Source organism: Lissotriton helveticus, chromosome 6 (assembly GCF_964261635.1).
Source record: "Lissotriton helveticus chromosome 6, aLisHel1.1, whole genome shotgun sequence".
NCBI lineage: Eukaryota > Metazoa > Chordata > Amphibia > Caudata > Salamandridae > Lissotriton > Lissotriton helveticus.
In genome coordinates this window covers 1,500,260,146-1,500,282,869 of record NC_136067.1, presented here as the reverse complement: position 1 = coordinate 1,500,282,869, position 22,724 = coordinate 1,500,260,146, and the positions used below count along the sequence as shown (strand labels likewise).

General features: G+C 47.1%; 1 protein-coding gene across 1 annotated transcript in view; it reads left to right on the top strand.

The window, feature by feature from the left end:
• The window catches only part of REL (REL proto-oncogene, NF-kB subunit), a 330,308-nt gene that overhangs the window by 258,080 nt on the left and 49,504 nt on the right, over positions 1–22,724 (top strand). The window contains exons 9-10 of the mRNA XM_078649301.1: positions 22,438–22,506; positions 22,648–22,716. Coding sequence (XP_078505427.1) covers positions 22,438–22,506; positions 22,648–22,716 — 138 coding nt within the window. The remainder of the gene's footprint in view (positions 1–22,437; positions 22,507–22,647; positions 22,717–22,724) is intronic.

Genomic DNA, 22,724 nt, shown 5'->3' with positions numbered 1-22,724 from the left:
ACCATCAAGCGTCCAGCGGCTTCCCTTTGTCGTCTTCCTTCCAGGATCCAGACTTCAGAGCCCGACGAGACCCGGACTCCCAGACCTCTCCGACCTCAACCTACATCTGCAGCACAGCTGAGATCCGTGGGTGCGACGAGACACGTGGGACCGGCCATCTTGAAAGAACCTGCACTTCGCTTTCAGCACGACTCCCGAGGTAAACTCGACCAAGTGCTTTGGGAACTGAGAAGCCCCAGCCCCGAGCAGCCCCTGCACCGAAGATCAGTCCTCCAGCATCCACGAGATCTGCGTGGGGCCCTTCTGCTTGTCTGCTGCTCGACGCGTTGTCTGGTCACTTGCCGGCTGGCTAGTGGCCTCCTAGACGACGAACTTTGAAATCTTTGCTGCTGGTCTGGTTGCTCCAGACTGGCCCTTGCTCCCTTCCAAAAGAGGGGCACCCCGGACTCTCCTAGTCCGCACCAGACGTCTTTTCCACTCACCGCGTGGGTTGCGTTTGCCAAGGCCTGTTGACTCCAATCCCAGGTCCGACACCGCCGACAGCGAGAGCCTGCGTGGGACAGCTCGTGCCTCCATCCTGGTCGTCGAAGACACCTCCTGGTCCACGTGGCTGCAGAGTCAAGCGTCCACTCTTCACCTGATCGCAACAACAGCATCTGGTTCCTTCCTGGTTCCACACCGGTCACTGGCTAGTGACTTTGAACACTGTCCCCTCTGCTTTCAGGTCCTCTTCTTCACCGATCCACCCTTGGATCGCACCGGACATCTCCCTCCTGGTCGCCTGCAGCATCTCTTCTTTCAGGCTCCATTGACTTCAACGCGAGAACCCGACACACTTTGACACCTATGCACCCGCAGCCCGTGGGTGAGGTAACGAGAGCATTTCGGTGCTCAAGGGTAGTTTAACTGTCCTAGTGTCCTGTTCCACAGTCGTTTTTGTCCTAACTAGTCAGGATTGTCCGTACTTACCTTTAACTTGAACTGTACTGTCCATAGACGTTGTTACGCATCTCGCGTGTGAGTTCACACTCTGGACACGCGTTCCGTGTGCCTCCTATTACTTACCTAGAGTTAGTGTAGCGTGGTCCCATCGATCCTACAGCCTCTGGACAGCTCCATTCCTTCTATCGACTTTCACATTCCACTTACTTAGTATATGGTTTGTCGTGCCCCTAGGGCACCATTGTAATTTTGTGCAACTTGTCGTATTTTTCGAAAGAGATTGTCATGTGCTTAGCCCTCTGACCTCATAAAGAGTTCAGAGGTGTTGTTATTAATAAATATACTGTTTATTTTCATAAAAACCTGTGTGGTGTCCTTTCATCTGGTATTCAAGGGGTTGTATTGTGGTAAAACAGCTGGCTTCACATGCCAAAAGAGTTTAGCCTAAGACTGCTTTGTCCATGCTACCATTAGGATAGCTGGTCTATAAGGTTGACTTACAACCAATCACCATAAGGGTTGTTTGGGCTGATACAAGGTGATCACTAGAACTAGTGAGCATCATAAATCAGGCCAACTTCTCACATTGGTGTGCAGCGGTTGGGATTTGAGCTTGCTGTTGTTTTTACCAAATATAATCTTGAAATATCATTTGAGAGATCACATAAGGTACTCTAGGTACATATAACAAGCTTAGAAATACTCTGAGTTCTACTGAACCAACTGTTGTAGTAGAAAGGGCCTAGCACACCCTGACTACAACTCTCAGCAAGGGATCAGTAGGAAAACCCATAGTGTAGGTAAGTCCATCAATTGCACCTCACTAGAAAGCATGTCTACCCATGGAGAGTCTTCAGAGACTCCCCTAGTGGTTAGTGACCCTCCACAGGTCCTTTCCAGATATGCAGCTCTCAGTTTCCAGGAGATGAGACAATTGTGTACCTCCAGGAAATTGAAACAGGGTTCTAACCCTACCACTCCTTTTCTGTTAGGTCTCTTAGAGACATATGATGCCAGAAGGGCTGCTGACACAGACCCCTCTAATCCAGATAGGAGCATGCCAGCCTTAGAAGGTACTCGTGGTGATCCAGATCTCCCTGAAACAGAAGATGTAGATGAGGAGGAGGAGGATGAGGAACCCTCTGGGGATGAGGCAGACAAGGGTCCTGTAGTAGTCAGCAGACTAACCAGGGCCAACTTAGACATGCATAGGGAAGGAACTGGGGGACCCCCAGTGCTGACCCTTAGCAGGCCTAACTTTGGAGTTAGAAGATATAGTTCTCCAGTATTAGGGGTGTCTTTCATAGATTCACATGCCTGAATCATTCCCCGTCGTCGGAGTAGGAGTCCCACGGTACATAAAAAAGCAGTAATATGCCATTTGTACATAGCAAATAACAGTTATACTAAACCAGGAAGTAAAATAGCCCTAGCTACCATGGAAAAAACTTCCACATTAGTGACTATCCAAGTCATTATGTTTAGACCAAACTGCAGCCAATCAGGCCACAGCTCCCACCAGAATACTCTCCCCAGAGACCCAGGCTGTCAGATTTTTACCGCACGTCGTGTGATAGGGAGTCTCTCTGAGCTCTGCTCAGTTTTTTCTCTACTTTTGACAGTTATCACTTTCAAACATGTCTAAATCAAAGTCCCTGTTCAGGGCCTGTGAATCCTGCGGAAAGGCACGGCTGTTCAAGGAAGATCCGCATACTCTCTGCATCTACTGCTTGTACCCTGATCATCAGGCTAAGGAGTGCAAGATTTGTCGCACTTTTCCTTCAAAGACCCTCAGGGACAGAGAGGGTCGCTTGCTGCTATGGATTCAGCGGATTAAAGACAAGGATGTCCCCCTCTCAGAGGTAGGAAGTTTGGCTTCAGTGTCTTCTATGGGATCTAGAAAAAGGATAGCTGAGGGTAAGGTGACTTCTCCTAAAGCTAAGGTGGCGAGGCAGGCCCAGCTCACTCAGGACGCTGTTGAGCCTTCTACCTCAAAAACAAAGAAATCCTCTGAAAAATCTGTGAGGCCACCAGATTAAAAAAAGACTGAGTCTTTATTGTCACCTCAGAGGCCTGTAACCAAGGCAGCGACTTCTCTGCCGGTTTCCTGTCAGACAGCCACTGCAGTGACTTCTACTATGACCTTTTCCTCACCGTAACCCTCTTTGGTGATGTCCTCAGCGTCCTCTCCAACTTTTGTTCATGTCCAGATTCGTCCCATCTCGTCGACGAAGAAAGTTACACCTCCCGTCGACGAGCCTCCGTCGACAAGAAGCTTGCCGTCGACGACGGCCTTACCGTCGACGAAGAAGACCTTACCGTCGACGACGACACCGTCGACGAAGCAGCCGTCGACGATCCCATCGTCGACGAGGAAGACCCCGTCGACGACCCCGTCGACGGTCTCGTCCACGAAGAAGATAGTTCCGTCGACGGCCCCGTCCACGAAGAAAATGGTCCCGTCGACGATTCCGTCGTCGACGACGAAATCCAACGTGTCGACGAAGACTAAACAGCCACAGTCGTCGACGGAGCAATTATCGTCGAAGAGTGCATCGCTGACGACGAAGTCTAAGCCGCAAGACACAGACTTTCCAGTGGCTCAAGGGAATCCAGCAACACCAAAGCTGTCATCTTGCACAGATATCCAAGTCTGGTCAGCAAAAAGCAATGTGATATCGCTGCCATCTCCAGCCACCACTGCGGCTCTATTGCAAAAGCGTCCATCCCAGTCTGCATCTATGTCGCCACTAACGATGCCAGACAGGCTCTTGGATTCTGAGGTAGAGGACTCTGGTGACGAATTATTCCAAGCAGCCAAGAGTCCATCGGACTTGCTTATACTAGTAAAAGATCAGGACGAAGAGGAGCAAGTGACACAACCACCCAGGTTGGACACTGCACCAACACCAGGGATGCAGATGCCTATGGAACTTTTCCAAAATTTACAGTACATGTTGAGCGATTACTATCGCCGTTTTCCACCTTCAGAGTCTGGCGAATCACAAATCTCTTCTCCACAGCCTCGAGTGACCCCGAATCCAATGCCTGCTATGGCAGAAGAAACGGGGCATACCCCATCAATACCGGTGACCAACAACCAAACGGAGGATGAGAATACTGATGAGGAGGCTCAGGAAGAAGGTGAATTAGATAAAACTGACTCGTCGGAGTATGAAGATTATCAAGCTGACACACCTTCTCCGGATGAACAACCAAAGGCTGAGTCGCCACCGGTGGATATTGCGAATTTCCATAGGATTATGGACAAAGCAACTAAGAGATTTCTCATTACCATGGAGACTAAACAGGACGATTGTTTCCTGTACGACTTTAAAAGTTTGTCTCAGAGGCAAAGTTGGTCTATTCCTATTATAGACTTTATTTGGAAAGAAGGGCTAGAGATCATGGCCACGCCAAATTCTTTACCTGCGGTTTTACCGCGAGTGGATAAGAAGTACAGGGCACCAGCTTCTTCACCTGCTTGCCTGCTCGGCCAGGCCAAGACGGAGTCAGTCATTTCGCAAGCAGCTCAAAAGAGAGCAAAGAATCCGTCATCTCAGATCTCCACTCCTACGGACAGAGACGGGAGACGACTCGATACCATTGGAAAAAAGTTATCGACTATTGCAGCGACCACAGTTAGGGCTGCTAATTCGCTGGCAATTCTCGGCAGGTATGATAGACAAATGTGGTCAGACATATCGCCATACATTCAGAAACTGCCTGAACCAGACCGGACCGAAGCCATGAAAATTCTGCAGGAAGGGGAGTGTGCTTCGTCGGAGATCATTGACGCTGCAGTGGACGTAGCAGCTTCAGGATTCAGACAGTTGGCAGGAGCTGCTGTCCTTAGAAGAGAGGGATGGTTGAAATCTACATCCTTTAGACAGGAGGTGCAAGCCAAGGTATTAAACATGGCTTATGATGGCGAGTACCTATTCGGCTCGCATGTGGATGAGGCTTTGCAGGCCATCAAGAAGGATACAGAAACTGCACGATCATTGGGTACTCTGCAGTATCGGAAGTCTTCCTTTCGTGGTGCTAGAGGAAGAGGGAACTTCACAAATAGAGGAGGATATTACCAACAGCGTTCATATACGAACAACCAAAATACCCAGAGGTACCAGCCATATAAGCAACAACCTTATGGCCAGAGAAGAAATAATTATTCACAGCCCCGAGGGAAAACAACATATCGGGGTCGAGACAACACTAACAAAAAGTGAGAATCGCTTCCTGCCACTACTTTGTCCCAGCCAGAAACGAATTGGAGGAAGAATATCCCTACATTGCTCAAAATGGTCAAACATTACCACCGACAAATGGGTGCTGGATGTGGTTTCCAAGGGCCACATATTAGAATTTGTAAAAACCCCTCCAAATTCACCCCCAAAAGGACCGCCCCCAGCACATCTCAAAGAGCTGTTCATCCAAATCAATACAATGATTCAAAAAGGGGCAATCGAGAGAGTACCTCAACATCAGAGAGGAAAAGGTTTTTACTCTCGTTTTTTCTTGATACGCAAAAAATCGGGGGAATGGCGCCCCATCCTCGATTTGCGTGCCCTCAACAAATACATCAAAAAATTAACGTTCAGAATGTTAACACTCCAAGAGATCCTCCAGTTTTTGGCAGAAGGGGACCACTTGGCAACACTCGACCTTCAGGATGCTTACTTCCACGTACCCATTTTCCCCACACACAGGAAGTTCCTAAGGTTCAGAGTGGCTGGCAGGGATTTCCAATTCAAGGTGCTTCCCTTTGGACTACGTTCAGCCCCAAGGGTATTCACAAAGATGTTGGCACCTGTAGCGGCCCACTTACGATTACAGGGTATTCAGATATACCCATATCTGGACGATTGCCTTATCAAGGCCAATTCCTACGCCACAACAAGCAGACATGTCCAGAAATGCCTTTGCCTGCTTCATAGCCTGGGTTTCTCAGTGAACTTCGAGAAATCAGATCTGATACCATCACAAAGGAAGTCTTTCCTAGGAGCAACGCTGGATTCCAAGCTCGCTCACGTCTTCATTTCAAGCGAAAGACAAGAGAAGATCCAAAAAATGGCGACTACACTCCTCAGAAAAGAGTGCATTTCTGTTCGAAAATTCAAATCTGTCCTAGGGATGATCTCATCGTGCATCCCTCTCACTCCAAATTGCCGTCTGAGGATGAGACCCTTACAAGAGGAACTCAGTCACCAATGGGTGCAGGTATCAGGTTCCTTCGAGGATATCATCACCTTAACACCTCGAATGAAGAATGCAATCCTGTGGTGGAGTCAGAAACACAACCTGCAAGTGGGGTGTGCTTTCCTCGCAGAAGTCCCCAGATTCATCGTAACCACGGATGCCTCGCTAGAAGGTTGGGCGCTCACCTTCAAGGGATGACGATCAGTGGCAAATGGGACAGACAACAAAAGACATGGCACATCAATCTATTGGAATTACGGGCCATTTACCTCGCCATGAAATCTTTTCAGGCGATACTGGAAGGCTCGACAGTGTTGATTCGAACAGACAACACAACGAGCATGCATTACGTGAACAAACAGGGGGGCACAAGATCAGCCCGGTTGTCCCAGCTGGCTCAAGAGATCTGGAATTGGGCTCTGACTCACGACATCAACTAGTCAGCGGTGCATGTTCCAGGAGTAGCCAATGTGCTGGCAGATTCCCTGAGCAGGTCCAAGAGCAGCACTCACGAGTGGGAACTGCATCAGCCAGCGCTGGATCGGATCTTCCAGACATGGGGTCACCCCGATCTGGATCTTTTCGCAACATATCAGAACAAGAAATGTACACACTTTGCGAGCTGGATTCCCCACAGAGAATCTTGCGGGGATGCTCTGTCAATGAATTGGGAGCGGATATTTCCCTACGCCTTCCCGCCAATTCCATTAATTCCCAAAGTCATCAAGAAAATGAGGAGACAACCGTGTCGAATAATTCTGATCGCTCCACGGTGGCCACGTCAATATTGGTTCACACAGCTTCTTCTTCTATCAGAACGCGAACCGGTCCAACTGCCTCAAATTCCGAATCTTCTGACAATTCAAGAAGGCAGGGTATATCATCGGGACCCTCTTTCTCTGAAATTATCGGCTTGGCTCCTCAACACCATGAGTTTGCACACTTGAATATTCCGCATGACTGTCAAGAAGTCCTAGCCAATGCTAGAGCACCTTCAACGAACAAAGCTTACAAACTTAAATGGAAGCGCTTTTGTGTTTGGTGCCAAACTATGAATTTACATCCCATGAATGCGGAACCTGAAAAGATCTTACCTTTCTTTCTACAGTTGGCTAAATCAGGTTTGGCGCACTCAACACTTAAAGTGTTTTTAGCGGCTATATCCCGATACCGTCAGGATGGTACGAATTCTCTATATTCCTCTAGAATAATCCAGCAATTCTTTAAAGGTTTATTTCGTATGTTTCCTCCAATACGTCGGCCACCCCCATCCTGGCACTTGAATATAGTACTAGCTCAGCTCATGCGCCATCCCTTTGAGCCAATCCATAAAGTTGACCTCAAGTTCATCACTTGGAAGGTTGCACTACTGCTGGCGTTAACATCAGCCAGAAGGGTGAGTGACATGCAAGCGTTCACGTCTAAGCCACCTTTCTTGCAATTCACAAATGACTCTGTGATACTACGCACCAACCCAAAGTACATGCCCAAGGTACCATCGGATTTTCATTTAAATGAGCCAGTGATACTTAAGACATTCTTTCCGAGTCCGCAGTCACCAGCTGAGCGGACTTTACACACATTAGACATTAAGAGATGCCTTAAGTTTTATCTTTCAAGGACAGCTGCCATCAGAAAGACGGATCAGCTATTTGTAGCGCATGGCAGACCGAGACAAGGCTGTGCAGTGACTAAACAGACTATCGCCAGGTGGGTCTCATCCACGATAGGGCTCTGCCATCAACAAGCAGGTAAACCCTTACAGACCTTACCTAGAGCACATTCTACGAGAGCAGTCTCCTCTTCAACTGCTTTGTTTGCTGGTGTGCCTCTCCTGCAGATCTGCAGAGCTGCAACATGGTCCAGCAGGCACACATTCACGAGGCATTACTGTCTGGATTCTTCAAGTGATACCGATGCCTCAGTGGGGAGAGCAGTCCTGCGTAATCTTTTTCAATAAGGTGAGCCTCTGATGATCTCTCCCACCTCCTCTTGCTCTTTTGACGCTTTAATATGTTATTGCATTACTTAGGTTCATGCATGAACACTGTCACCTTAGCGTCTAAGAGCGATATATTATATTACTGCTAGCTACTCGGATTCAGGCATGTGAATCTATGAAAGACACCCCTAATACTGGAGAAGAACAATAGTTACTTACCTGTAATCTGTGGTTCTCCAGTATTGGTGTCTTTCATAGATTCACATGCACCCACCCACCTCCCCTCAGAGTCTCACCCAGACTGTTAGATATATATATATACTCAGGTACACTCCGGTGCTACAAAATCTGACAGCCTGGGTCTCTGGGGAGAGTATTCTGGTGGGAGCTGTGGCCTGATTGGCTGCAGTTTGGTCTAAACATAATGACTTGGATAGTCACTAATGTGGAAGTTTTTTCCATGGTAGCTAGGGCTATTTTACTTCCTGGTTTAGTATAACTGTTATTTGCTATGTACAAATGGCATATTACTGCTTTTTTATGTACCGTGGGACTCCTACTCCGACGACGGGGAATGATTCAGGCATGTGAATCTATGAAAGACACCAATACTGGAGAACCACAGATTACAGGTAAGTAACTATTGTTCATCTCATTCTAGGGACTCCTACAGATCTGTGCACCCTCATGCATCTGTTCAGAGGAGAATGACTTCCCCTCAGAGGAGAGAGCATGAAGCAAAGATGAGGGAAGCTAATCTGAGGATTCAGAGGGAAGAACTTGCCCTTGCCAAAGAGAAGCTTGCCTTTGCTAGAGAGCAACAATTGAGTGGGGTAGTCCCCACTGGTGGCAGCAATATCCCTAGGGATAAAGAAAGGGGTTTTGATACTAGAAACCTGAGTAAAATAGTGCCCTCCTATAAGACAGGAGATGATATCCACAAGTGGATAACTGCTTTGGAGAGAGCCTGCAAAGTACAGCAGGTACCCCAGAGTCAGTGGGCAGCTATATTGTGGCTCTCCTTTGAAGGTAAAGGTAGAGACAAGCTCCTCACTGTTAGAGATGAGGATGCTAATGATTACCAAGTCTTGAAAACTGCACTGATTGATGGGTTTGGCTTAACAACTGAACAGTACAGGTTGATGTTCAGGGACACCCAGAAAACTCAGGCTCAAGATTGGACTGACTTTGTTGATTGTGCCACTAAGGCTTTGGAAGGCTGGTTACTGGGAAGTAAAGTTACTGATTACACAGGATTGTATAATCTAATTATGAGAGAGCAAATCTTAAATAATTGTCAGAACCAGTTGTTGCATCAGCACTTGATTGACTCAGATCTGACCTCTCCCCAAGAATTGGGAAAGAAGGCAGACAGATGGGTAATGAACCAGGGTGGTGGCCAGAAGAAAGCAGACCAGAAGGGTAATGAGAATAAGCAAAATGACCAGAAGTCTTCAACAGGGCCCCAACAACCTAAGGAGGGTGGGTCCCAAAATTCCCAGAAAAAGAAGAATGATGGTCCTAAGAAACCATGGTGCCAATACTGTAAAAGTAAGACTCACTGGTTTAGTGAGTGCACCAAGAAAGGCCAAACTCCTACCACTACTGTCCCTAAGACACCCGCACCCCCTAGTACAGTTAGTAGTGGTAGTGTACCTCCCAAGGCTATAGTTGGGTTAACCCTAGGAACTGAGGTGGGTTCTGACTTAGTCAGAATTCCTACTCAGGCAGTTCTTGTTTGTACTGGGAACATGGATATGACCCCTACTGTAAGTCCTAGTACTCTGGGCAAATACAGACAAACGCCTTTAATTAATGGAAAAATGGCTCAGGCCTACAGGGGCACATGTGCCAGTGTCACCATGGTGACACCAACATTTGTGGACCCTGACCAGATCATGCTAGGTTCAGATTACCTAGTGACCAATGCTAGCAATGTAACTACCAATCACAGTATGGCAGTTGTTAATTTCTCCTGGGGAGGGGTAACTGGCCTCAAAAGGGTTCAGACCTCCCAGTAGATTGTCTTTTGGGCAATGATTTGGAATCCTCACTGTGGTCAGATGTGGAGTACAGGACTCATGTAGAAATGCTAGGTCTCTCCTCACATGTCCTTGCTGTGACTAGGTCACAGGCCAAGAAATGCCCAGCTGAACAAGTGCTGGATCCTGGAAGAATGGACCAGACACTACCCAAGAGAAGGAATGGTAGGGTTAAGGCAGAGCCTTCCCCCCTGCCTCAGGTTGAGGATCAGCCCTCTCAGGAGGCTGACCCAGAGACCCCAGAAGGAACTGTCCTAGAAGAGCTTGAACCTGATCAGGTTGAGTTTCTTGGGACAGGGGGACCTTCCAGGGCAGACTTGAGGCAGGCCCAATTAGACTGTTCCTCTCTTGAACCCCTCAGACAGCAGGCTGCTGCTGAGGCTGCAGGGAATGCTACAGGTGCCCATAAGGTATATTGGGAAGATGGACTCCTATACTCTGAGGCAAGAGACCCCAAGCCTGGTGCTACCAGGAGGCTGGTCATCCCCTTGTCTCTTAGAGGTTTCCTTCTCACCTTAGCCCATGAGATTCCCCTTGCAGGTCACTTAGGCCAGAACAAGGCTTGGGACAGGCTTGCCCCACACTTTCACTGGCCTCATATGTCTGAAGACACCAAAGAGTTTTGTCGCTCATGTATCACCTGCCAAGCCAGTGGCAAATCAGGTGGCACAACAAAGGCCCCCCTCATACCACTACCTGTGGTGGGGGTACCCTTTGAAAGAGTGGGGATAGACATTGTTGGACCAATGGACCCCCCAACAGCATCTGGGCACAGATTTATACTGGTGGTAGTGGATCATGCCACCAGGTATCCAGAAGCTATTCCCCTTAGGACCACTACAGCTCCTGTTGTGGCCAGGGCCCTGCTTGGAGTTTTCTCCAGAGTGGGGTTTCCTAAGGAGGTTGTCTCTGACAGAGGTGCCAACTTCATGTCAGGATACTTGACTGCAATGTGGAAGGAGTGTGGTGTCAATTATAAATTCACCACACCCTATCACCCACAGTGCAATGGGCCTGTTGAGAGATTCAACAAGACCCTCAAAGGGATGATAAAAGGGTTACCTGAAAAGCTTAGGCGAAGATGGGACATCCTTTTACCCTGCCTCCTGTTTGCTTAAAGAGAGGTCCCTCAGAAAGGGGTTGGTTACAGCCCTTTTGAGCTTCTGTTTGGGCATCCTGTAAGAGGACCCCTATGTCTGGTGAAGGAAGGATGGGAGTTACCTCTCAAAAAGCCTAAACTTGACATAGTGGACTATGTACTTGGTCTCCGCTCCAGGATGGCAGAGAGTACATGGAGAAGGCATCCAAAAACCTTGAGGCCAGCCAAGAACTCCAAAAAGCTTGGCATGACCAAAAGGCTGTCCTAACTGTGTATCATGCAGGACAGAAGGTGTGGGTGTTGGAGCCAGTGGCCCCAGCAGTTCTCCAAGACAAATGGTCTGGACCCCATACCATCATTGAGCAAAAGGGAGAAGTCACCTACTTGGTGGACATGGGAACTCCCAGGAGCCCCCGCAGGGTGCTTCATGTAAACAGGCTCAAGGCATTTGTCAATAGGGAGGATATGCACACTCCACTGGCTGCCGGTGACTCAGAGGATACAATTTAAGGCTCTGGTCCTTACACACAGAGCTTTACACGACTCCGGTCCCTCCTACATCAAGAAGAGAGTTGCTTTTTACATTCCCCGACGCCCGCTTAGGTCGGCTGCCCAACTACTGTTGGTAATTCCTCATTTCCGCCGAGCTAGGATGAGCGGGCAGTCTCTAACGGTTAAAGCAGCTATCCTTTGGAATGCCCTCCCGTTAGAGCTACGACACACTCAGGACCTAAGATGTTTTAAAAAATCACTTAAAACCCACCTTTTTAAACAGGCCTACTAACTCATCTTCTTTCTCCAGTTGTGCTAGACTGCTTCGCGCCAGGATACTCAGGAGTAGTTGCGCGCGCTACAAATCACAATATAACATAACATAACATATGGGCTTGCTCATGGCCACAGATGAGGGGCAGGAGGAAGAGAGTGACCCTCTCCCAGACCTGCTCGCTCAGAACCCTGATGATGGGTCAGTAGATGGTGTAGTCTTTTCTGACAGCCTCTCTGAGCATCAACAAGAGGATTGTAAACAGGTTCTTCAATCCTTTAGACAAATGTTCTCACTGACCCCTAGTCAGACAAACTGGTGCACCCATGAGGTGGACACTGGTGACAGTCTGCCTGTCAAGAGTAAAATCTACAGGCAACCTGACCACGTCAGGCACTGCATTAAGAAAGAAGTCCAAAAGATGTTGGAATTGGGAGTCATTGAACCCTCAGAAAGCCCTTGGGCTAGTCCTGTAGTTCTAGTGCCAAAGCCTCACACCCAGGATGGTAAGAGAGAGATGAGATTTTGTGTAGACTACAGGGGTCTCAATGCTGTTACTAAGACAGATGCCCATCCAATACCTAGGGCAGATGAACTGATAGACAAGTTGGCTTCTGTAACTTTCTTAAGTACATTTGACCTAACAGCTGGTTATTGGCAGATCAGGTTAGCTGAGGATGCCAAGGCCAAAACACCATTTTCTACCCCAGGAGGTCATTACCAATTTGTGGTGATGCCCTTTGGTTTGAAAAATGCACCTGCCACTTTTCAAAGGTTGGTGAACCAAGTTCTCACTGGGTTGGATGACTTCTGTGCAGCATATCTAGATGATATTGCTGTCTTTAGCTCCACCTGGGAGGATCACCTGATCCACCTGAGGAAACTTTTGGAGGCCCTGCAAACGGCAGGCCTCACTATCAAGGCTACTAAGTGCCAGATAGGGCAGAGCCAGGTTGTGTACCTGGGCCACCTTGTGGGTGGAGGCCAGGTTCAACCATTGGAGAGCAAGATACAGGCCATAAAGGACTGGGCTTCTCCAACCACCCAGACACAGGTCAGAGCTTTCTTGGGCCTGTCTGGTTACTATAGGAAGTTTGTCAAAAATTATGGGTCCATTGTGACACCACTTAATGACTTGACAAGCAAGAAAATGCCAAAGAAAGTTCAGTGAACAGTTAGCTGTCAGAAGGCATTCGATGACCTAAAGCAGGCCATGTGTACTGCACCTATTCTCAAGAGTCCTGACTACTCCAAAACCTTCATTGTCCAACAGATGCATCTGAGTTGGGTGTGGGAGCTGTTCTATCTCAACTGAATATTGATGGTCATGACCAGCCCATTGCTTTTATAAGCAGAAGGCTGACCCCTAGAGAGAAACGTTGGTCAGCTATTGAGAGGGAGGCCTTTGCTGTGGTTTGGGCCCTGAAGAAGTTGAGGCCATACTTGTTTGGAACTCACTTCAAGATTCAGACCGACCATAAGCCCCTCTTATGGCTAAATCAGATGAAGGGTGAAAACCCCAAACTTCTTAGGTGGTCCATTTCCCTACAGGGGATGGACTTTACAGTGGAGCACAGACCAGGGACTGACCATGGCAATGCAGATGGTCTCTCCAGGTATTTCCACTTAGAACAGGAAGACTCACCTGGTCAAGGTTAGTTTAATGTCCCTACGTTTTGGGGGGGGGGGGGGTTATGTAGGAGAGTGGGGTCTGCAATCCTATGGTCACCCCAGATTTTTGCTTTTTGCTTCACTGGTTTACGACTTTCCCTGGCTGTGGTCCTGCTAATCAGACCCACAGCCTAGCTGCTCTCTCTCTAAATTTGCAACCATGTACTTTAGGTGCATTTACCAATTGGTACTGGGCCACCATATCAGTCCCTGTACCCATGGCATAGGTGTACACAGGGCCTACCAGGGGCTGAAGCATGTATTATGCCACCCCTGGCTGGCCATCTAAAACTGACACAACTGGCTGCATGACAGCTGGGGCAAGGTGGTGTAAACACCCTTTGCTGTAGATATAGTATACCTACATCTAACCCTAAAAATTGACACATATCCTCCTATCAGTCACTCCTATGGCAGGCCTTATCAATCCTGAAGGCAGAGTGCTTGGAATTATGTGAGATGGTGCTCTAGCCTGAGCTGAGCCTGTCTACAGCTTTCGGAACCAAGTCCTTTAGCTGTTTCCATGATAACGCTATACCATATACTCTTAAGTGCATTATCAACCTCGCGGTTAAATGCTAACTCTGGTATAACATTATCAAAACATGTCGAGTAAGGTGTCATACGAATTGGAATACTACCCCCTCGCCAATTCTGGCGATGGGGGTAGAGGGACACGACATGTATGTAACTGTGAACCCCGGTTAAAGTTAACTCGAGCCTTGGCATCACAAAATGGATGCTGCCACCACAGACACAAGTCTGACCTCCTGCTGCTGGGAGTCCTTCCAGCGAGGGAGGCTTGGACAAAGGGTTTCCTGCCTTGGGAGGTGCTAGCACCACCCCAGACAGGAGTTTGTGTATTTGGTAGGATAGGCCTGAAAGGAATGAGACATGCCTGGGGCACAGAAGGTGCCCTGTGCATACACCGGTACAAACCAGTTGCTGGGGCACTCCAGCCCCAGCTCTGGCGGGAAACCGGACAAAGGATAGGGGGTGTAACCACCCCCTTCCTGGTCCCACCCAGGGGAGGGACCTAGTCAGTAGTGCAGCCCCCTTTAGCAGGATAAAGGTAGGAGCTGGTCCCATTCCAAATTAGATTAATCCTGAACTACTCTACAAGAAGAAACTCTGGACTTCGACGTTCTGCTCCACAGAAGACTGAAGAAATCTCCCTTGTGGGCAAGGAGTGTCCACCCTGCAACTGCAGGCACCATCAAGCGTCCAGCGGCTTCCCTTTGTCGTCTTCCTTCCAGGATCCAGACTTCAGAGCCCGACGAGACCCGGACTCCCAGACCTCTCCGACCTCAACCTACATCTGCAGCACAGCTGAGATCCGTGGGTGCGACGAGACACGTGGGACCGGCCATCTTGAAAGAACCTGCACTTCGCTTTCAGCACGACTCCCGAGGTAAACTCGACCAAGTGCTTTGGGAACTGAGAAGCCCCAGCCCCGAGCAGCCCCTGCACCGAAGATCAGCCCTCCAGCATCCACGAGATCTGGGTGGGGCCCTTCTGCTTGTCTGCTGCTCGATGCGTTGTCTGGTCACTTGCCGGCTGGCTAGTGGCCTCCTAGACGACGAACTTGGAAATCGTTGCTGCTGGTCTGGTTGCTCCAGACTGGCCCTTGCTCCCTTCCAAAAGAGGGGCACCCCGGACTCTCCTAGTCCGCACCAGACGTCTTTTCCACTCACCGCGTGGGTTGCCTTTGCCAAGGCCTGTTGACTCCAATCCCGGATCCGACACCGCCGACAGCGAGAGCCTGTGTGGGACAGCTCGTGCCTCCATCCTGGTCGTCGAAGACACCTCCTGGTCCACGTGGCTGCAGAGTCAAGCGTCCACTCTTCACCTGATCGCAACGACAGCATCTGGTTCCTTCCTGGTTCCACACCGGTCACTGGCTAGTGACTTTGAACACTGTCCCCTCTGCTTTCAGGTCCTCTTCTTCACCGATCCACCCTTGGATCGCACCGGACATCTCCCTCCTGTCGCCTGCAGCATCTTTTCTTTCAGGCTCCATTGACTTCAACGCGAGAACCCGACACACTTTGACACCTATGCACCCGCAGCCCGTGGGTGAGGTAACGAGAGCATTTCGGTGCTCAAGGGTAGTTTAACTGTCCTAGTGTCCAGTTCCACAGTTGTTTTTGTCCTAACTAGTCAGGATTGTCCGTACTTACCTTTAACTTGAACTGTACTGTCCATAGACGTTGTTACGCATCTCGTGTGTGAGTTCACACTCTGCACACGCGTTCCGTGGGCCTCCTATTACTTACCTAGAGTTAGTGTAGCGTGGTCCCATCGATCCTACAGCCTCTGGACAGCTCCATTCCTTCTATCTACTCTCACATTCCACTTACTTAGTATATGGTTTGTCGTGCCCCTAGGGCACCATTGTAATTTTGTGCAACTTGTCGTATTTTTCGTAAGAGATTGTCATGTGCTTAGCCCTCTGACCTCATAAAGAGTTCAGAGGTGTTGTTATTAATAAATATACTGTTTATTTTCATAAAAACCTGTGTGGTGTCCTTTCATCTGGTATTCAAGGGGTTATATTGTGGTAAAACAGCTGGCTTCACATGCCAAAAGAGTTTAGCCTAAGACTGCTTTGTCCATGCTACCATTAGGATAGCTGGTCTATAAGGTTGACTTACAACCAATCACCATAAGGGTTGTTTGGACTGATACAAGGTGATCACTAGAACTAGTGAGCATCATATATCAGGCCAACTTCTCACACTTCAGTGCACGCTTTCAGATAAAGTTTGACACTACTGCTGCACCCAAACAGTGATTCTGACGCTGAGCAGTAGGCTTCGAATGATCCACTTCCAGTACCTACATACAATATATCGCACTCCACTTGGCCTTTGCAAGTTGCATCAACATACACAATCTAAAAGTTTAAGATGCCGTGAGACGGAGGGTGACTTTTTGTGTTAGCCTGGAGCTTCCCCTATATATATATCGCTGTTGGAGATGTGTTAGTGATATGCTTTCAGCAATAACGGGGGATCCTATACAATTAGATCCCATGGTTGCACTGTTAGGATAGGCACACAAGTTCAATCAAGATCTATAGGAAATTGGTAGCACTAGCCCTTTTAGGTACCCAAACACTGGTTAGAAGTGAAGCCTGACAAAATAAAACGTGGTTGTCTGACTCGGTACATTGCAACGAAAAAATGGAAATATATGCAGACTTCCAACCATCCTCATCCGGAACTCGAGACATATGAAGCCCTCTGCATGAATATTTGTTGAGTGTGGAAGCAGAGGTTGTCCGAGACCCCTCTAAATAAACCGGCTGAATCGCCAGGGTGCCTTTACAAAGATTTTACGACATATATAATGCCTCAAAATCATGTACATGCTCAAAGTGACGAAGCTTTTGGGGTTAAGAGATGGCGACACCAGTATAATGTGTCGATGGTTGCATCTGCCCTGTAATAGGGGGTATCGACACAACTGTGTGATGCGTCCAATCCTTCCTGACGTCGTATGATATTGGTTATGTAATGAGCATTGTCAGAACTCGGATGAGTCGGTACCGACTTCCTGTGTTCTTTTTCTTAATAAATATTCAAATAAATATAGAGAAGTCAGGAACATCAATGACATTCTCACTTTATCTCCTGAAGACAACACAGTGTCAAAGTGTGTGAACCAACAAACCCAAAAGAACGGCAAAGACTAACAAATGAGGCAGTCAGAATGTGTCTTAACCTTCTCAAGCAGGACCACATCAGAGTAGCCCTTAAAGAACTCAGTTGGCACCAAGTGGATGTCTGGATTAAATTCAAATTGTTGTGCTGCGTCCATAAAACGTATTAGTGCATACCGGCAGAACCTGTCACCTGAGTATACACTTTCAGAGCACTTCACTCAACCGGTGCCCACCTTAGTAACCAGTGATCTTTCAGAGGCTCAAAGCATGGCGTTAAGTCACTGGCTGTGCAAAGACGCAGATGCTGGGCCCCAGGGCTTTAAGTGGGATGAAAAAAGGGAGGGGGGTCTCCCAAAGGGGCGTGGCACATGCAATTATGGGCGTGGCTTAAACACCGAAGCTTAGCATCTGTGCTTTGCATGGTGTGTCGCCCGGCTGATATTTTTCTGCAAGGTACAATACAACTACTAAAATACAACTAACTTTTACAGGAAAATGCCGAAAGAAAGTATTTTTGATTGACATACACCTAAAACAAGCCAGGACTAAATGGCGTTATCAATGGTTGTTAGTTGCGTAAGTTAAACAACAATGGCATTGTTATTTATATTAATAAAAAATCTTCATTTCTGAAATGATGAGACTGGGAAATAACTATAACGAGTTTCTTTGAAGTTACATCAAAGCCTGATGAAGGGTGGTAATCTGTCGAGTTAAAATACTTTTTATTTCACTCAGGGTAAGAGGAAAAATAGAGAGCCCGATGGCACCCGTCTCGGGACCTGCTTTTTAGGTCGAGCGGGCCTTTAGCAGCGTGCATTCGCTGCAATTGGAAAACAACCTCTTGCAGCTGACCAGGACTTTTCACAAGCTTGTTCTTTTGTCATTGTTTCCACCAATATTTCTATTGGTGTTTGCGTGCGTCTTCCTTAAAAGACAGCACGCAATTGGGTAAAGGCGGGTGCATGTCCCGCCTTTCCCAGCAAATGTAACCGCCCACGGCCTAGGGCTTGTGGTTACGCGCAGAGTGGCATCTGGTTCCAATTATCGCGTCCATGTCTTGCGTTTGCGTTAATTAGAAACAGATTATCCGGGAAGCAGAGAGGTTGGGCTTAAGCAGCCTGGGACCAGCGCGTCAGTTACCAGGCAATTCCATTCACATGCAGGCGCCGGCACGAGTATTTTAAGACTGGAACCATTTCTGTTTAACCATAAACCAAACCCTCTTTATTTTTAAGTCCTTGGCTCCACAGACCGAAAGGAGGAGGGGAAGTTGGCAGAAAATGTAATTTCCTTTCATTAACCAGTCTGCTCCACAAATCAGTGCTTGTTGAGCTCAAAGAAGTCCTTGCAGCAACATCAGCCTCAAGTCTCCCCTCAACGCGGCCACGTCTGTTAATAAGCATTTTCCTTCGGAATCACTATGGTTTTCAAGACGGAGACAAATTTTCCCTCATGAAAACATATTCTGGGTCTGTTTTAAGACACCTTGGTGCTCTCCGTGACCCCCAGCACTGCTGTAGTTGAGTCTAAAGGGGTGGGAGTGCGTGAAAAGGGGGGCTCGCGTAGGTTAGTGGTGCCACACATCAAAAGGGGCGCGCTTTTGTTCCTCCCTTTGACAGTTATGCGTGAATACTTCCATTAAATAGCCCCTCTGTCAGGAAGTGTTAAACCTGTCAAATGCAGACAATTAGAGGCTGGCGCACTAGGGAAATGCAGGCAGGGCGATGACTGATGCAAGGCCTCTGAGCCAAAGGGGAAGCCTTTGCATTTCTTTTGGCTTGCAAATGTTTTGTGTTCCATATAAATGCAAAATGCAATGGGGGGGGTGCTTAAGTTCAGTTTCAGTTACCTTCTTTGCCTATGGGTGCTCTGGTGACCCTTGCATCCAGTGGGGGATCTTTAAGCCAGTGGCAAACTCATACTAATATACACACCTGCCACACGGGGCTCACAAGTGTCACACTCCATGTGAATGAGGTGCATATTATCAAGAACGGCGTTAAAATGATCACTGGTTTAGCGGCACAAAACTGCAGCTAAAGCGGCGATAATGAGCTTGATAATATGCCTTGGAGAATTCCAATGGAAGCCCATGTTAACACCAGAACATGGACTTCTATTGGAATTCTCAAGGGCATATTATCAAGCCCATTATCGCCGCATTAGCAGCAGTTTTCTGCCGCTAAACCGGCGATAATATTAACACCCTTTTTGATAATATGCCCCTGTGTGACTTATACGGACCAGCTTTTTTTTCGTTGGATACTGGGATTGGCAATCGTATTTGCCCAGTATAAAACCAGGAGTACTGGTCCCATAATCCAAAGAAAATAGCTGGAATAGGTAAGCACCTGATTAATGGAACGGGGAAACCTGAGAGTTCTATGCACAGAAATAACAGCGCCAAAAATCCTTCAATTTCAGACCCACGTTGCATCGAGATGCCCCCTGTTTCATCCTCACATATACATTTAATTTTTGATAGGTCAAGCAACTCATTACGATACCATTTTATAGCGTTAAGGCTTTCTAGGGAGTTGTGAAGAGAAACGTAAGAAATATTCCAGTATTTCCCGATATGGGCACGCTGTTCTGAAGTGTTTTCTTCATGGTAGCAGACTGTATTCACTGTATTTGTACAGTGCAAACCATTACAACACGGCTATTCACATGAAACAGGAAATACACTGGGCGCATTCATTGAGAAAACAACAGTAAACAGAAAACAAGCATTGGCATAGCCAATAGGTCTCGCCTTTGGGACCTTATTAGTGTTTAGTTATCCTGCACAATATCCTTGGTGCAACAACATCAACTGTTGCATTGCTAAACCTATTGGCTATGCCAATGCTTGTTAGATCTGTCGGTGCTGAGCACCGGCAGGACCTGGCCCACTTAAAGCCCTACTGGGCCCCAGCAGTCCGATCTTGAGATCTGAACCTAACCAGACGATGTCTGTAGAACTCTCGAAAACGGACCTTCTCAGACTGGCTTTCAATTAAACTCATCATAATATCAGTTGCGAAAAATAATTTGGACTCTGTTTCACCACGGAGCACTGCTCAGCACTGCTCAAGACGAGCCGACCTTACCACCCAGCCCCCAGGCCCCTGGCCTATGTCCAGGGATGCGTGAACTAACAGACATGTTTGACTCCTTTAATTGCAAAACCCTTGTTTCACCAGGATGATGACACACCCATAAATTATTCATCACCGCCACAAATTATTTTTGTTCCCATTGAGAGACTAGTCACTGGTTGATTTCCCTCCTCCCAGTTAATTTGCCTGTCTGCATGACAGTGCATTTAGATTACAAAAGCTCCAAAACACGCCACTGCGTGTCTCCCTTCCCGTTTCTTTAAACTAATCCTCTTTATAAAAGGTGAACGAAACCTGGCCGTTTTACCTGCAATTAGTACCCATTGTTCGCCCTCATAGCAGCCTTTAAAGCCTCTCATGCCGGCCAGAGTGTACTTCCCACTAGTACAGCTACATAGACAGTTCATTGTCTTAAGACTTAAATAAACACCTCTAGGAAACTTTGCAGTGCCAACTACACTAATCAAGCCTCACTACAATCCTATGCTGCACTAGCAGACAGATGTACACAGTCACAACACTTCAGCACCCCGTTTAGGTTTTATACCGGCTCGGTGGCTGAACACTAAACACTCCTGACTTGAAGTCTTGGGCTGGTATATATTTATTCACGCACACACACACACACACACACACACACACACACACACACACCTAACCATAGCACCACACCAGGAGAGTGTCACTGAACTTTCATTCTACTATTTTCTTTTGTTAACCACATTACCTTTAACTTTTAGTAATGCACTTGTCATGTGCGCTTTACTTTGTTGACTGGCCTTTTTTGGAAGATAACTTTTTAAGAAACTTTGTTAATCTGCTGTGTAGGAAGATTTTTACTGGGGCTTTAAACACAACATTGTGGCTACTGTATTCAACACAGTATCGTGCTCTTTACCACCTTCTCGCTTGTTTTACTCTTCAACAACTCTCTTCTCACTTCCTGACCCTCCCATCTGTTTCCTTTTTCTGTGGTCAGAAGCGCTTCCCAAAGGTTAAAATCTACAGGCACCATATTCTTTCCCTACCTACCCCACAGCCAGTCGCCCCCTGTGCAGTCTTCTCATCTTCCATTAACCTGTCTTTTGTCATAGAATCAACATTTAAATAGCAAACGCCAAGCATATTTACCGATTGTTAGGGTTGCATGTCTTAGGAGGACTACCTTCATGTCATGGTTTCCAATCTCCCAGAGACGTTTAAGGCATGGGCAAGGTGGGCTGGGGCCCCCTGATAGAGCCAGCTCTGTTCTGCAGAGAGCTTTGCCCTAATGATCTTGAATAATTCTTAAACAGATTGTTTTAAATATCATTTTTCTTTAATTTATTTTTGAGGTGGGAGATGTGTGTGAGTCTATTGCAGACACAATGCTCTGTTTATGTTTCATGCAACATCCATAAAAAAAGTTTATTTTAGATTAAAACAGGACTTCACATCAGAGAAATGAGACAGTGTCACAGAGATAATTTGCAGTAACATTAGTGAGCTGCTGCTGAGTTACAATATTGAAAACAACCATCACTGTCCTTGAATATTAGATGTGAACACATTTATAACTTGGACAAGTGTGCCTGTGCACTGTCGGTGACCGCGTCTAAAAGGACATAAATGACTGAAATTGGATCATTAATTCAAAGCGGTTCTGAACAGGGGCCTCCAAAATACGTTTGGCCTAGGGCCCTCGCAATCCTTAAAATGTCCCTGCAATCTCCAGCGTTTGACACAAGTTGGAACAGTACCTCGCCTACACATACATCTCCAATTTGTCTAGTCCCTGGGCATACACAGGAAGGCCTATCCCTGTGCATAGTGCACCGGATAAATGGGTCTTTGTGGCACATTCAAAAGGGCTGTCCAACAACAATGTAGTTTTATTTTTTAAAGAAATGCATTTATAATTTTGTCAATAAACATGACATGTAAGCATACAAATAACTCAGTTTAGTCTTTGTAGTAGGTTTCTTTTTATAGTTCTCATCTATATACATATATACTGTTTTTTTAGATCCGTATGGCAACCAAGCAAAAAGACAAAGAACAGCACTTGCTTTCGAGAAGCTCATGCAAGATTATGGTGAGAGATACATGTATAACCTCAGACCTGTTTGTGTTATGAATTACTTTTCTGGCCTTCAATTTATTCGAAATTTTGATAAGGTTAGTGATGGTTTCTGAGGTATAATGTAACAATCCTTTTAAAAACTTTTTTTTATAGCTCCAAGCTTTTCTGAACGTGTAAAGCCAAGACCAACCATGCATGGAAATGCAAGATTAATAAAGACAGGTATGTTT